Source organism: Varroa jacobsoni, unplaced genomic scaffold (genome assembly GCF_002532875.2).
Source record: "Varroa jacobsoni isolate VJ856 unplaced genomic scaffold, vjacob_1.0 scaffold_1047, whole genome shotgun sequence".
NCBI classification, from domain to species: domain Eukaryota; kingdom Metazoa; phylum Arthropoda; class Arachnida; order Mesostigmata; family Varroidae; genus Varroa; species Varroa jacobsoni.
The window spans coordinates 220677-236957 of NW_019213949.1; the positions used below are offsets into that span (position 1 = coordinate 220677).

Sequence of the window (16281 nt, forward strand, 5' to 3'; positions counted from 1 at the left end):
AGTTCTCGATATAGTATATGCATAAACGTACAGAGAGCCGATGTTGATGGTCGTATTACCCCTTTTTCTGCGTGGTGGTGCTTCTTGCTGTCCGGTGGGGCATAAGCAACCGGGCCACTTCGGGAGCCACAGAAAACCGCGGTAGCGAGCCAACAGAAATGGCAGAACATGCGCGACTGGGCGGCTAAGCAGCCGTCGCTGATAGCCGACGTTGTCGGGGGTGCTTTTTCGGGCTTCTACGAGGCCTTTCGGGGGCCACCGGTCGTAAGGGTTTGGTAGTCGGTCAGAGGTAGTTGATGTAACATATAGAAGGAAAGAAAAAGAGGGTATAGCAACAGAAGACCCCCTCGATGAGAAAAAACGTAGGAGGAGGTGTGCTCCAAGTGCTGCTTTCCTGCTGAGCAGACGTTGCGTGATTGGAAAGGAACAATGAGGACGGACCGACTAACGCAATGACTGACCCAACCCCTGGAACCTCTTGTTCTTCCTCAAGGCCTGAAAACATGGCGGTCTTTGGTCCCATAGTCTGGTGCCAAAAGAGCGCGTTGGTGGGGAAACGCAAGAAAAAAGCAACAACGCTGGATACATCGGTTAGAGAATGCAAGTGCTAAGATGCAAAAGAGGTAGGATACAGGCCAAGCCTCCCAAAACTGTCGAAACGGAGCACCGCCAAGCCGGCTCAAAGAGACGGATAGGTTAACTGATAACTGTCCTAGGAGGAGTCCTAGTTCCAAGGATAACTGAAAGGATATGCTGACTCGGGACTAGGTAGGGAGCTGAATAGAAGGCATCGAGAGTCAGCTAGGAATGAAGGGCGCACAGAGAAAACAATATTGTGATTCCTTTTTTTACGAAACCCTACGGCGAACTGGGCGGACTGAATGAAAGGAGTCTTTCAGACTCGCTCGACGGTTCCTAAAAAGCAGTATGACCGTGTGTGACAGGCGGCAAGAGACGAGGAAGGGCCCCTCGTAGAGGATGTAAATGCGAAAGCAGAAGTCGTCAGAGCACTATATAAAGTGCAGATTAGACACTTCTCACCAATCGGCACTCTGTGCGTGAGATAACCCCTCAGAGGAAACAAATGCCGAACGCATACAGGCAAACGGAAGGTAACACAGGTGGCTTTGGTTGAACGACCGGTATCTTAATGAGCGTATAAGACCCCAGGAATAGGCAAAACCTTGGGGAGAAGAAATTGGAGGACTAAACGCAGCCCGACGCATTGACCTATTAAATTTAAGTTTTATATGATTGATTCCATTAGCCGAATAATCTATTTTGATTGAGCGGGCATAGTCTGGTTTGGCAAGCTTAAAATTCATTGTTTTACAACTTTTTGCCAGCTTGTCAATTTTGTTCAGTGGTTCAATTTGGAGTCGCCAAATATAGAACGACAATGTTAGGCTGCTACCTGAGTCTTTTTATGTAGTTTTTAAAGATTCAAATCTATCGAAAACTGACTAACTTGTTTAAGTGGCAATATTGCTATGTGCTACGCATATTTCCGTATCCCAACGAAAAAACGTAATAGTCACAAAAATCGCCCGTTTGTGTCCTGCTATAAGGGGTATGTTGCGCTGAATCTTCTTGCTTGCGTTGATCGTTATTTTTCTATTTGCCGCCAGCCGGTTTTAGTTTTCATGTGCTGGGTAATCATACCAGTAAAGCAAAGGGGAACAAGGAGGTAGAGGGAAGACCGGGAGGGATGCATACTATTTTTACCTCTAGTAGTAAACTAAGAATATGACAACATATATAGGCGAACGGATTGCGCAACTGCTCTTTCCTGTAGCATATGTTCATATCACTAGTATCGATAGTATTCGTGTTACACGCTGGATTTGATGATGTTACAGATCAGGATGGGGATGTACTCTGCAAACCGGTGCAACTGCGAAGTCAATAGTTCCTCTTGGTGGGCTACGTACGATTGCCGACACTGTTTTTTTTTTCGCTCGTCTCGATAGATCGATAAATATCAGATATTTTTTATCTAAAGTATGGCCTTCGATAAAACCGTTTTCTTAGTACATCCGTCCAAGTGTCTGGACATGCACATACTGAGACAAATAAATAGAATCAAGAATCAAAAACATTCGAAACTTTCGAATTGACAGACGTATAGGCGTTAGGTCATCGGCTCACTAATTAGAAGGCCTACGCACAGTGATCTGCTCTTAGCGCTCAGAGTCAAATGCGATACAGAACACTCGAAGATGAGTCTGTCTGTCTGTCAAATCTTGTTAATTAAAGATAACGAGTTTATTACTTTTCTAAGCTTCCCGCTTCCGCGTCCCAAGTGCTGGCAGCAGTCTGTGCTGTAGGTGAATGGTGCAGAGGCATCCTGGAGTAACCATGCCAGTGCTCTAATAAATCGATGATGCCCCTAGCTATTTCGTTGGTGCTAGCTTTGATCGCTACGAGTTAATGTGCGCTCGTTTTTTGCGCTGTCTCGTTCTCGGTAGCTGTTGAAACCCAGTAGCTAAACCAGTATACACCTCGTTGAATCACGACTAACATATCATTGAGTTATTCAACCAGAGAGGCGGGAATCAGAGCTGCGACAGGTAGCAGTTTTCGAAACAATACAGGACCTTGCCACTATGTAAACTAGAACGAAAGCAGTTCAATAGCTAAGCCTGAGGTGGCGCTGTAAGCTTCGTTGCTCTCTCAAACATTACCGCCTTAGAAAGGAAAGGGGACTCTAAGAAAGCGGGAAAAACGGAGGAAGCTCACAGTTTACGCGGTATATAGAGAGCCACTGCTGGGCGCTCTTAAAGGTGAGTGGCGTCAAGGGACGTCTAGCGACAAGAGGGCTGCGCGCCTAATGATGAATAGCAAATCACGGTGAATAGTGTTAATGGGTATTTGACAGCGGTACAGTTGGCACAAGGGACTGCGAAATCCGCTGACTCCATAGGACAGCTTGGTTTGATTCGTTCGATGATGGTCCGTGAGTAGCAACGAAAAACACCGGTTACGAGTACTAATAATTGCAGCGCATCACCTGGAAAAGAAAAGGAAAAAAACAATGAGCAGTATCGATGATAACACTGACAGCTACAGTAACGGAGAAATCGGGTGAAGTCACATAGTCTGTGATATGGTGATATCAAACGCGAATTAATTAACCCTGTCAAACATATGTACCAACAGGAGCAAGAGATGGACAAATACCACAGTACTGTTACATTGTATCTAGAAAGGGACAAATGTTATCGTGTTTAAAAGCATTTGCTATTGATGTGGAAATACGCCAGAGAATGAGAAGCTACCGTTGAATAAATGATGGTTAAGATGGCACGTTGGAATCATCGGTGCTTGAGTTACCAGCCGTTGTGATTAGTTATCGAAGTAATGATATTACAATAGGGTTCTTCTACGTACTCACATGGAATGGCAGTCCTGGAGCAGTCGTTCCACGCCAGTTGAGGTTAGGCCCTATCGCATTTGTCCTTTGTCGTTTGGTCCAGTTGCTTATGAGTGTATCGCCCGGATGACAATACGTATTAGGAAAGTGTACGCGTCAAACGAAACACAGTAAAAGTAACGCAGAGAGCATGGAGATCGTGGGATCATTTGGTCCTCGAAATTTTGCAGAGATGCTTGTAGGTAGTATGAATCTTTGTGGGCGAAGAACTCATTATGATCGTAAAGGTATAGGCCAAGAAGGACCTAGTTTAGTCGCTCACAAGCCACAGAAGAAGCAGCCTCGCGTGAGAGGTAAGTTATTGTCTTATATTGCCTGTTCATAGACCTTGTGGACATTCGAATGCTATCGTTTGTGTAAGAGTGTTTGTGTAAGCAGTGTTCTAGCTGATCAGGAGAAATCAGAAAATTTTAGAAAAAAAATCTCTTGCAGAGAAACATTCTGCTGAAAATATCCTGAGGTGTATTTTTTTTTATTAGAAAAAAGTTGGAAACGGAATAAAATTTGCTTTATTCAGCGTTAGGCTACAGATAGAAGGCAAGCCTTCCTACAAACGCGGGTTTTTCCCAGCATTGAAAGATCAAAATTTCATTGTTACAGCAGCTTCAGCTGATTACACTAAACCATCGTAACATAGCATAATACAGAGCTGTTAGATATAGATCTAAAGGAGTTGTTTATGAATTTTGGAAACAAGACCACTTAAACTGTACACAAACATTAACTAGGAGTTGCTTGAAAGAAGTTCATTGCAGATACTTATTTATGTATGTATCTATCTGTCCGCTGACTGCCGGACTGCCCTAAACTCCTGGAACGCAAAACTACAGTTAAAAGAAAACAGTCTTTCTACTGAAATTACTGCGGTAAAATCATTAAATCAGAAGAGTACAGATCATCAGGCAGGAATTACCTTCGATTTTTTTTTGCATACCGAATATAATGAATTACACATGTACAGTTTCCGAGACAGCTTGTAAGAATAGCGTTGCAGTCCCACTTGCAACAAATGGGTCCCCGGACTGCGGCAGCAAAAGAGACAACTCCAAGTATTTTGAAACATAGGTGCAAGACTGCGAAGCAAGAAGCAAACCACATGCCTAAAACAGGTCGTGCGACATGACTATATGTGATCGATTCTTTGTCGTGACCAAAAATTATTTGCAATGAAACACAAATAGTGTTATGCCCAGCATAAGTAGTGCTATAAAATATGGCTTGATCCCATTGGAATGTTTATGACAATGTCAGTTACATTACAAATAATATAAGTGTGTATACAGGTGTAGTACGTGAACGCAGATTTTAAATTTACCGCCAAGAGAATATGGATTCAAAAGTCAACTCAATGGAAGACAAGATAGCCTTCATCTGATGCCAATCGTAACTCTGTTCTGGCAGTCAACCTAGTATAGTCTTCGCATATACATACAAAACTTACAAGTTTATATATTGGCTTATATTCGTATCATTTGTCCGGTGATGCGTTACAGACGTCAATAACCACCCGTATGTATCCTCAGAAACCTTGTCGCTAACCGTTACCAAATACTCGGCTGGGCAAACAGTTGTGACTGCTTCTTGTTAGCTAGCCGAATCTGTTAGTAGAACTTTAGAAGCTCGCCAGTGTAAATAGTGAACACCAGAACAAAAAAAACTTTACCTCTCAATACCTTCTGCCTCACTCTATCTTTCCCATTTACTCTCCGCATTTTCTATGAAGCGCTGTAAACGTGTAAACAAGGTAAGTAAACTCCTAACCAATGTATGTTTAACCTTGCGTCAGATAGGTAACCTTTTATTTTTAACTTATACGAACGTGCGGCTTTTCCCTGACATCGCGCTTGCGTTGTCTTTTTCCAATTCAGTGACAAAAGAGCGGAGCAATACCGATGGGCTGTAAAGTCCCGTCAGCTTGTGCTGAGGAACAAATCATAAGCATATGAGTAGGCGTCAAACGATGAATCGGAAACGCTTTACGATCAGAGGCGCGCCTTTTGTCAAACAGGTTGACCTGAAGCCGCAAATCGAGGTCGGCTTGTTTTAGCACTAAGGAGGAAAGCTTTGACCTGATTGTAAAGCTCTGAGAACCGATAATAAAAAAATAACCAGAAATAATATAGTATAGGGAGACAGGTAACGGTAAAACGGCGATAAAAGTAATTGTACGATAGTAATGCCTTATTGCGTTACAGGGGGAAGAAGTTTTTAAAAACGGAATGAATTAGCGAATCCTGAATATCCTCTACATACGGACGTTAGTACAGTCGCTGTAACCCACTTTTCTGAGGCGTTCTCTATACTGGGTCGGCTTAGCTGAAATTTTTCATTTCTTTTTTTTCAGGGAAAGCAAGTAGACGACAACGGCTCGGGTTGCTGACAAATGGTCTTAATGTCGCACGCTTTAAAGGAAAATTGTAATTGTTGATCCTTTATCGATGCAATTTATATAGATATATATATGATCAACCTGAACCGAAATATATAACCTTTGAAATGATAAGCGAACTCGGAACGTGTTTGTTGCATTAACCCTGATCATTAAACATGTTAGGTTAGAAACGAGGAGTGCAATGTAGTAACACGAAGGCAGTGACCGGCGCCAGAACTATTTCTATGTGACTATTTAACGTATGTAAATATGTAACCATTTCACATTTGTTCATAATCTTGGCTTTCACTAGAGCTATGAACTCATTTGTTAAAGTAATGGAAATAGCTCGGATCGGGGTAAAACGTTTATCTTTGGTCCAATAGGTTTAGCTCGACCGTTTCAATAGATAGAAATTGCAGGTCTCTAACGAAAAAGATACTTACAATGAAAACATTTCGGGGAAAAAGGCTCTCTATACTTTGAACTTCTCATTCGCAAAACGTTACTTCAGTAGAATGTAAGTAAAAGAACAACGAAAAAACGAGAACAACATTCAAGTGGCATCAGCGAAGATATTAGGGAAAGCTGCTCGTTGATGAAAGAATGTCGATCGCCATGGGCGGCAGACTCTCTTTACCAGTTCAAATGGAAAAATCCACTATTAATTTTAAAGCAAATCCGAATCCACTCGTGGATTCCACGCTTGATTGCCACTACCTTTTTTTGTTACATTTAGACTTTTACATCCGACATTGCCATTAGACATTCCGTCAGATGGCTAGCTCCCTATGCTTTGTGGGTTCAAGCCTAGAGCACAATGTGCCCCTGAGATTAGCAGCCAAATACGTTATCTACTAACTAGGCTATCACGGAGACACGGGCCTTCACCTTTCCTGACCCAACTATTTCTGCCCTGAACAGATCCGGTTACGATTATGTATTACTTGTGATATAGCACTTCAAATAAGACTCATCTATGCATGAATCTCTATAAAACAACTTATATTATGAGGGTATAATGGAGTATAATGAGGATGGACATGTGTCTTTTGCTAAAATAGCAGCTACTTGGTACTTTTTTAATCAGTTTCATCAGGCGTGTGATATAATTCTAAAATTCGATTTGTAAGGGTGAAAATATTTTGAGTTTGTTAGAATTTACGGTAAATTTAAATCGAAACAAATATAGATCCATGCCAGGATTTTGGCTTGTCTATATTGGCATTTAAAAAAAATACTTTGTTCTGTAAATAAATTGTAAATAAATTTTTGAATCATACCATCGTCATCGGGTATCATGTTCCGATGTTTTTCGGCTTTTACGATTTTTTACGACGGTTTTTACATCCAGAAGCATGAAACCCTATAGAAATACAATATTAAAATCGAGGATTGCCTTTTCCCACATGTTCATTGACGTCCTAGTGTCAAAGCTACTTGGTCAACATATTGCGTCCTTTGCTAGTCAAAATTAACCGTCATTACCCACGGTTGCCAGCTATTCAGGTGTTCCTAACAACCTTTATAGCGATAGTGCGACCGCAATTCTTGTAAATTGCCTGAAGAGCAACTTTTGACCCTTGAACTTCACGCACCCCAGCCACGTTGGGCGTTAGTCTCGGAACTCAGCGCGCGTCCGCGTCATTCTAACGTATGGTAGTTGCTGCATTTGGCATTTATGCGCGGTTTTTTCACCTCTTAGCCCAGCTCTGTGCAGTTTTGTGTGTGTATGGACATCAGTTAAATGGTGTATGTATGTGATGTGCTTCGTAGAAATAAGTCGGATTCTATTTTCCAGTGGTTGCTTTGCCCTGAAACCAGTAAAATACACATGAGCATATACACAAAATATAGACAAGGATGCCTAGTCATTGTTTCAGTTGCGCTATGGTATCTACCCTTCAACCCTTTATGCTGCCTCGAAGCATTTTAACATGCTTTTGAATTTATGCACGGAAATCATTGACTGACTGATGACAGCAGGCATCACGTGAACTCCTTTCTAAACTAACCAACGACTTTGGTCAGATCTGCCACCTACTTATCCGTCGCTACCGCGATGGACACTCGCCGGCCAAGCATTGGCGATGGCTGGTGATGCGAACCGTTATGGTGTCCAAACAGAGCAAGCAGTTAGATATTACTATGAGAACAACAGCTACGAACCTGGCGTAGATCGGAAAAAAACGGATAAGCTAACGGCGAGACTGGCGGACAAACAAGTGGAGCCAATGAACAATCAACGTGTTACTAAAGTTCACATTCTCGCTGTCAAATCACAGCCTGCTGGTAGTCTAGCGGGCTTTATCGCTGCGTTCTAAACCGTCCCGACCTGCTTGCCGGCCAACTGAGTTCGTCGCTAGTCGACGCTTTTATGTGACGAATATTAAGGCTCTAGAGGGTGTCGTAAAGACGCGCAACTGCCACGTACTGGGGTTACTATCGAGGACTCTACCGCCGTGATGCACGTTGCGAGATTTGTTTTCGTTCTACCATTGGTCATCCATTCGCTGTTCGCCGTCAGCCTAAGGTTGTTTTGTGTGCCGCTTGAAGTAGCATATGAAAATCAAGACGTTTATGGGTGGCCAACATTTTGTTGCAGCGGTGACCGTACGAAGTCGATGTGCACGAACGTGCGTACGTTAACCGGTCATATTCTTAGTGATACTTTATTCTCTCTTCATTTTGGTTATACGCACCAGTACAAGTCGGGTCACCGCGTGGGAAGTCCAAGCGAATACTTTCAATGCTTTTGTTTGCGAGTTGAATCATAGCAACCTTGACAAATTGCGTTTTTTTTTTTTTTTTTTTTGATATATTTGTCCATGTCATGTTGCGATATAATATTTTATCTTGTAGGGTATCAGTGTCAGTGAATAACTGCTTTTATTCGAATTGGATGTGTAGTGTATGCCATCGATAGGAATTGGGCAGCGAGTCTAGGGTGCCTTTGACTTAGAGGTTTGGCCGTCCTGGCCATCGCGGCGAACGCTTAACCGCATAAACGTTCCCATGTATAACACATTGTGCCTTTTATTAGCCGACGTCTTTTATTCTGTGGCCACTGTTAAATTTGCACACAATTAAAGCAACTAGAATACTGTTTTCTCACTATTTTACGAGAGTGTGTAGTTCGCCTGTTTTGGGCTAAAAAAAATTTGTTATCTATTTAAGTCCAATGCAATTTTTACATGTATCAATTCGATAGGATTTTTGCTTTACATCCAGCTAAAACTTCCAGGGTAAATTGAGCAAGGTAATTAAGTGCTTAAATGTTTGGAATCAAATCGACTTTTAGGTCATCATTTCAGTCACTTGAAGCACATGGCTGTCGGAAAAAACGCCTCGTCATGCGCTATTTGGCGAACTTTCTCAAAAAAAAACTAGATGTACATAGCTAAAATAGAAAATCGTATCGTCATCATCATGCGTATTATCATCATCATCAACAACAACAACAACAATGTTGCTACAGTGGGCTTCGTATACATTTATGTAAAGTAATTCAAGATAAAACAACTAGTCGATAACATTACTAGACACGACGTTCTGCACAAATTTCCGTTTGCGATCGTAATAATGCTATGGACCTCTTCCCACTGGATGCACTAACAAGCCAATACTCTAGAACGCCTAAAGAGACCTTTACGGCAGGTCAGTTTCGATAACTGTAAAAGGCTTTCCTTTTCTTGGAAGTGGTCCGTGGTTGCCCCTTGAAGCCATCTTCTGTTGCGGCCAGCCTTTCTGCTTGTCACAAAGAAAACAATTATATATGTACGTAGTTATCAAACGGGTGCCAATCTACATTGAAGTTTTGGTGGTTTGACTTGAGTCGAGTGATACATCTAGCAATCACGTAGTCATGGGGGTACGTTGGCACTTGCCAGCGGCCTAACGACAGCCACTTGGCGGTAGCGAACCGCCATTGACCAGAAGTCCAATCTATGGCTTTGGGCTTAATGACGGGCATCGAATCACATCAGTCGAATGAATCAATGATGAAAGGGCCGCACAGAAGCAACCAGACGACGTGATCAGAGAAGCATGCACTGAGTAGACACGACGACAAACAATAAACGAATTTGCGGGTTCTGTGGATGTATTTACGATTCGATAATGCCTCAAATGATGGGCAGACTCGATGACCCTATCGAAAGTCGGACACAAAGATATTAGCTGGACGTTGTATGCTGAGGTTTTGAATGCGCGAAATTCTGGGGTAAGGCTCAGTGGATGACAATCTATGATATCCGTACTAGGCGATACAGACGCGCTTTGAAAATAAGGCATACTAACTAGATAATAACTAGATACTTCTATCACATACTGAGCTTACAGATATCTGACGCTATCTTCTATTGAAACGAATAGTGCGCAAAGGTTCTAAGGAATGATTCGGGCATTTATATTTCCAAGCATAGTTAGCACGTTTTACAAGAGATAATTTTTCCTACTCGAAGCATATGATATTTTTCAAGTACGAGATATGAAAAGCCGCCTTGTACTGCTAATATTATGCAAGCTTTTAGGTTCAACATGGGCAGCTTAGAAAGGTACATAGATGAATGAGTCTTGCCTAGCCTGCCCAAGATCTTTCATTGTGTAAATAATGCTAGAAACTATTATCGCGTGCTACTAAAAAATGTCTTATGACTCCTTTTTAGGCGTGGTCCATGAGCATCCTGGCCGGACGATGGGCTCAGATGGTGAAAGCGAAGAAGCATCAGGAACATCTGATGATGTTGGTCATCATCACCACCATCATCATGGGGGACACCATCAGGGAGGTCATCGGACAGGAGCTGGAGGTCACCTTAACAAGAACTCGTCGAGTAATCTCAGCAGCGGCAACAGCGCCACAAGCAATGGGGGTGGAGCGACACAACAAGGACCAGTTCAGGTTTGTCGTCTCGGAGAAAACGATGGGTCGCCGACCCCATTTTGTTTATCATTCTCTTAGAGCCGTTTTGTGGTGACTGCTTACTGAAGTTGTTTTATTGACTGTTGTGGCAATGAGAATAAAATGTTTATGTTTACGCAGAGTAAGTTTATCAATATGTACATCGCAGGTAATTATTCGCTTCATTCGGGAGGCTGTTAGGTATTATTGCTGGGTGACTATAAAAATGAAAGCACCAAAAAGGATGAGGCCAAACATTTTACCTAATTTGCGATCACTCCTATCGCTGTTTTTCTATTGGCTGTTTGCAGGGATATACTTCACACGTTGTATGTCGTAAAACGAAACATAAAATTATGTTATATTATTGTGGACGTGGATCTGTGTATAGTTGCGTATTATATATATATATAGTGATATGTGCGCAATTGATTGGCTTAACAAATTTTCCCATCCAATACGTAATATTCTAGACTAGCCAGTACTTAATCAATTTTGTCAGATAACTATCATAACATATTATCAGACCTTATCTGTTAACAAGTATATCATTTGCTATGTTTATGAAATCCTTTCTCGCGTTGAATGAATGTTACATCTAAGGCAACTCGTTTTGGAGATTCGAAATAACGCTTTAACTACAATAATTTTATAGAATGATTTATCTGGCCAACATTAACAAAGGAAATAAACACAGATTGGTTCGTGTATAACTTGCATGAGTTATTTTGTATATATAAAAGTTATCCGGCGTCGTTGTTCGGTTGCTGCCGGTGAACTTGTTCACGTCTAACACTAGCCACCTTTAGATAAACATCTAGAATAAGCCTGTCTGATCGAATTTACCTAAAGAGCGTAATATATTTTGCTAGTATAACGTTACAAAATAGGTACAAGATAAATTAATCCGTCTCCTAACCGCCATCTTACTATATATATATAAAGTTCGATATTGTCATTCAGCCAAGGTATTATTGAAGCTAATCATCAAGTGTATGCAAAAGCATTAAAGTACTTAATTTTTTTTACGTTTATTGTGAGATGATACACAGTCCCTGATGCACTATTCTAGCGTTTAATCCACGTAGCGTTCATCAGCTATTTTTTATATTCGCTGAGTACTAAAACGCTTACGTCTCCTCAGTACCACGTACAAACGCGTTCAACTCCCTATCTGTATATTGTTTCCAAGTTACTTTAGTTACCGGAAGATACTATTATGCGTTCTAACTATTTTGTCTTTTGCCGCTTTATTATTTTATGTTAGGTACGGTTACGTCCAAAGACAATGGGAATGTCGCGTTTGTCAAAGGAAGACATTTCGAAACGTCTCTCACTGCCAGCCGATCTTCACTTACCGGAGAACCTGTTGGCCAAAAATAGTCCCGTATCAGCCATTCTTGAGGGACAGCCACTAACCCGCAACATCCGACGGCAGAGTCTCGTAAGTGCCGACACAGCACAGTAATCTTCAAGATGAAGCTTTTTTCTATTGTTTTTTTTATAGTTAGTCCAGAGCGAAGTCGCTGTTTAGCTAAGCTGCGTACACATATTACCCGCTTACCCAATACCGCCATTCTCTTGATCTATTTTCAGGCTGAAATTGGGTTCGGTCGAAGCGAGACATACACGAAACTCGACAAGTTGGGGGAAGGAACTTACGCAACTGTGTACAAGGGCCGCTCGAAGCTCACCAACAATCTCGTCGCTCTAAAGGAGATTAGGTAGGTTACATTGACATTGATCCTATTTACCAAGAGAAAACCTAGCTTGATTCTGCTACTTTCTATAATTATTTTGGAGATGAATGGAGATTCTTTTTGATGAAGTGCTCACATTTTTCCCAGGCTCCATGAGAAGTTTCAGAGACTTGATATCCAATTAAAACTATACTCCACCCTTAGCAATGGGAGAATATAATTCTCGAGCAGAAAAAAAATATTGATCGGACGTTTCAACAAACCTAGTTGGGTCAGCAGCTGTTGAATAGTACGTTCAACATCTACACACCCGAATGTCGGAAACGTGCATGTAGAACGATTATTAGCTATTGACGTACATCATACGAGTGGCATTTTATTCTACCGGTAGCTGTAACTCGCGTATTTTGCACGAATTCACCTACTTTTTCGTGTAAGTTTCCCAATTACACTTTGTCCTTAACCAGGTCAAAACTAAGTTAGCTGAATTATGGTTAGGGGTCGAGAATGATGATGTATCACTTGTGTGATTTCTGCCAGCCCCCCCAGTTAAATGTTCGAAAGCGACCCGCCAAAGAGATAGTGCCATAATGGACAGTTACAGATAGATAGGGTAGGTGTCTTGTCTTTTTGTCAGTGCCAAAGCTCCTGAAGGAAAATCAGGGGGAAATGCGGAACAAGTTGGAAGAGTGCACAAAGTAGGCTCGGTCTGATTAAAAAAAACACAGTAGTTAAAACAAAAAACTTCAATTTTTATTAGAAAAATTGTGCGCATTGAAGTAGTTGATAAGGCTCTAAGATTGGTTACCGATATCCAGATGTGGAAGACGTTTGAATTTGACTTGTTCTTTTTATATTCAACTTTTGATAGACGCCTTTTTAAACGCATTTTCAGTACAGTCGTATTTCTTTCTAGTAGACGTCTATAGAAAAGTATATAATAACCCACTGCATGAATATTTCGTACCACGTTGCAGGTTGGAACACGATGAAGGCGCTCCATGCACGGCTATACGAGAGGTTTCTTTGCTAAAAGAACTCAAACACAACAATATTGTGACCTTACACGATATCGTCCATACAGACAAGAGCCTTACACTCGTCTTCGAGTTCCTCGACAGAGATCTCAAGCAGTACATGGAAGACCACGCCAATTTCATGACCATCAACAACATTAAGGTATGAAACCCCTAACGGGAAAATATAGCTCATTTCTGATTATATAACTATCGCTACGGATTATCTTTGAGACGTGAACATTCGTGATGGCACGTACGCGAGTCGAGGTTGTAAGTCAAATTCATTCCCTATAGTTAGAACGATCTCGTTCTATTTAAGATTTGTTCTGAACATTGTGCATACGCTTCTGTAATATAGAGACACGGAGTTCTTTTCTGGGGCATGATTATTTTTTGCGTTGCAGATATTCTTGTACCAACTGCTTCGTGGGCTGGCATATTGTCATAAGCGGCAAATTTTACATCGAGATTTGAAACCCCAAAACCTGTTAATAAACGATAAGGGTGAGCTTAAACTAGCAGATTTCGGTCTTGCTAGAGCGAAGTCGGTGCCGATCAAGACATTCAGTAACGAGGTAGTCACCCTATGGTATCGGTAAGTTTTGCACGGAACTGAAAAAAGGGTAAGCGCATTGATCATTAGGGTTAAATGCACATGCAGCTATACGAAAATAATCGTAGAAATTTTTTTCATTTTTCAAAGAGATTAACGAATATCGAAATGAATGCATTTTTCTATTGACCCGGCATGAGGATCCTTTATAGGGCCACTCGATATAGCTATGAACATCCGCTATTTCTGTTATGCTAATGCTGTCCTGTTTTAGACCACCGGACGTATTACTGGGGGAAACCAACTACAACACTTCAATAGATATGTGGGGTGTGGGGTGTATTCTATTCGAAATGGCTGCCGGAAGGCCGCTGTTTCCTGGAAGCGACGTCCGTGACCAGCTCGAAAATATTTTCAAGGTTTGTTACGTATACCATTTAAACGTCTATACGCTTACGATTTTTGAGTGTTCAAATCCAAAAGATTCATACTCATTTCGAATATTTGTAGCCCTATGGCACGATATTAATACTAATACTTACGTACTAATATTAATACTTAGCGACTACACCATGTACTGTGTCGGGTAGTCACGTGACACGCTTTGAGTGAAGAGTGAATATTTATAAAAATAATGTTTTATTTTTTCATATAAAAATATGAACGTTGAGCTCAGTTTAATTTATCATCTGGTATCGCTGCTGTAACTAGACGGTTCGTGGTCTGCATTTGACAGGTCCTGGGCACACCTACAGAGGAGGTTTGGCCTGGTATCTCGCAGAATCAGGAGTTCACAAATCAGCGGTTTCCGTCCTACCTGGGAGAGCCTTTGCAGGCCCGAGTTCCACGCCTTGGGCAGGACGGGACCGATCTGCTTGGTCAACTGCTAAAGGTTAGTAATCGGCCGATTTTCCGCACCTAGTTGGACCTAAATCTGAATCAATTGCTAATAAAAATTCGCGCGGGTATGGTCAACCTTAAGAAATGAATGCGAAGAGACATATCGACGTACTGGGAACCCAATCTTCTGCGGTTGTCTCACAGTATAGTTTTTCAGTACAACCGTTCTAGTATAGCATATAATTTATGCTATACTAGATGCGAACTAGCTATATATATGCTACGAAATGCGCAAAAAATAATAACAAATCATGCTACGAATAACGTTTTAAAATTCCAGTATGAGCCGCGCGGTCGGATATCTGCAGCGGATGGTATGAAGCACCCGTATTTCGATTCGTTTGGACCGAACATTCATAAACTGCCGGACACCGCGTCCATTTTCAAGCTGCCAGGAATCACGCTGACCCGCACCACCAGCCATTGGAAATCTAACAACAGTTCATCCACCGTAAGCCAGGCTAGCGGAGTTCAAATAAGCGGCAGCAACAGGCACGACCAGAGTACTGATGTCAAATCTATACATAATAGATATTACCAGCCGTTGCAACTCTGAGATCTGCAACAATCACAAGAACAAAGACACTGATCTAAGACTATTAGTAGTGCTAGTTGTACGAATGACGATAGAAACGATACCAATCCTTGCGGAGCCATACCAATAAAAAGTGACGATTTCTTAGTAGTAAATATAGATTAAAATACTAACTACTTGAGCCCACGCATAGAGGATCAATTGTAATCGACTGAAATTCAAGTCAAACGAGGATCGATGCGTATTGCGGGGGCGAACATTGTGAAGATCGAAGATTTCTAGCCAGCTAAGTGTATTACAGAAAAACCTACATATCGTTTATAAGCGAACTCGGAAAATTTTAGCCCCTCCACTTGAATGCTATAGATTGTCAGTGACACAGTCTAATATCTAGCTAAAGCGTTTTTAGGCCGAAAACTATCAGTAATTCTATTCTAGCCTTTGACTTGAATCACCTTTAGGCAGGTGAAGTTGTGCGCGACCATTGTCCACTCGGTTGGTGTCATGGATCTTAGTCACACAGAAGTCCGAAGACAAAAACAGATGTTCGAGTATAGTTATCGATTGATAGGAAGCGTGAGGAACGATGTCCATACGGATAGAAGCTGCCAATGGAAAGAAACAAGGGAACCGACACTTAGCTTTCGCGTAAATGAAAAGAGAACAACAACTCTACGATGAGATGGACACTACAATGAGATATTAGGAATAGGAAACAGGAGTTAGAAATAGGAAACAGGAGGCCATAGGAGTGGTTGAGTAATAAGCTTGTACAAAGGGCTCAGCTGCCCATCTGTACATATATTTATATACACACACACACACACACACACACACACACACACACACACACACACACACACACAC

General features: G+C 41.6%; 1 protein-coding gene and 1 long non-coding RNA gene across 4 annotated transcripts in view; both read left to right on the top strand.

The window, feature by feature from the left end:
* The window catches only part of LOC111266054 (cyclin-dependent kinase 5 homolog), a 58024-nt gene extending 41748 nt beyond the window's left edge, over nucleotides 1–16276 (top strand). The window contains exons 1-9 of one of the 3 annotated variants that reach the window (XM_022843191.2): nucleotides 1940–3726; nucleotides 10472–10707; nucleotides 11975–12151; nucleotides 12304–12431; nucleotides 13385–13586; nucleotides 13831–14021; nucleotides 14254–14398; nucleotides 14716–14871; nucleotides 15160–16276. In XM_022843191.2, the coding sequence (XP_022698926.1) occupies nucleotides 3564–3726; nucleotides 10472–10707; nucleotides 11975–12151; nucleotides 12304–12431; nucleotides 13385–13586; nucleotides 13831–14021; nucleotides 14254–14398; nucleotides 14716–14871; nucleotides 15160–15435 (1674 nt within the window). In that variant the 5' untranslated portion in view covers nucleotides 1940–3563 and the 3' untranslated portion in view covers nucleotides 15436–16276. Of the gene's footprint in view, nucleotides 1–1939; nucleotides 3727–8413; nucleotides 8445–10471; nucleotides 10708–11974; nucleotides 12152–12303; nucleotides 12432–13384; nucleotides 13587–13830; nucleotides 14022–14253; nucleotides 14399–14715; nucleotides 14872–15159 lie in introns of those variants that run through there. The other 2 variants (XM_022843192.1, XM_022843189.2) reach the window with 2 other exon arrangements.
* On the top strand, nucleotides 3736–5941 carry LOC111266057 (uncharacterized). The gene is made up of 2 exons (XR_002683839.2): nucleotides 3736–5177; nucleotides 5778–5941. It is a non-coding gene; the product is annotated as an uncharacterized LOC111266057 (long non-coding RNA).
* Nucleotides 16277–16281: the final 5 nt, after the last annotated feature.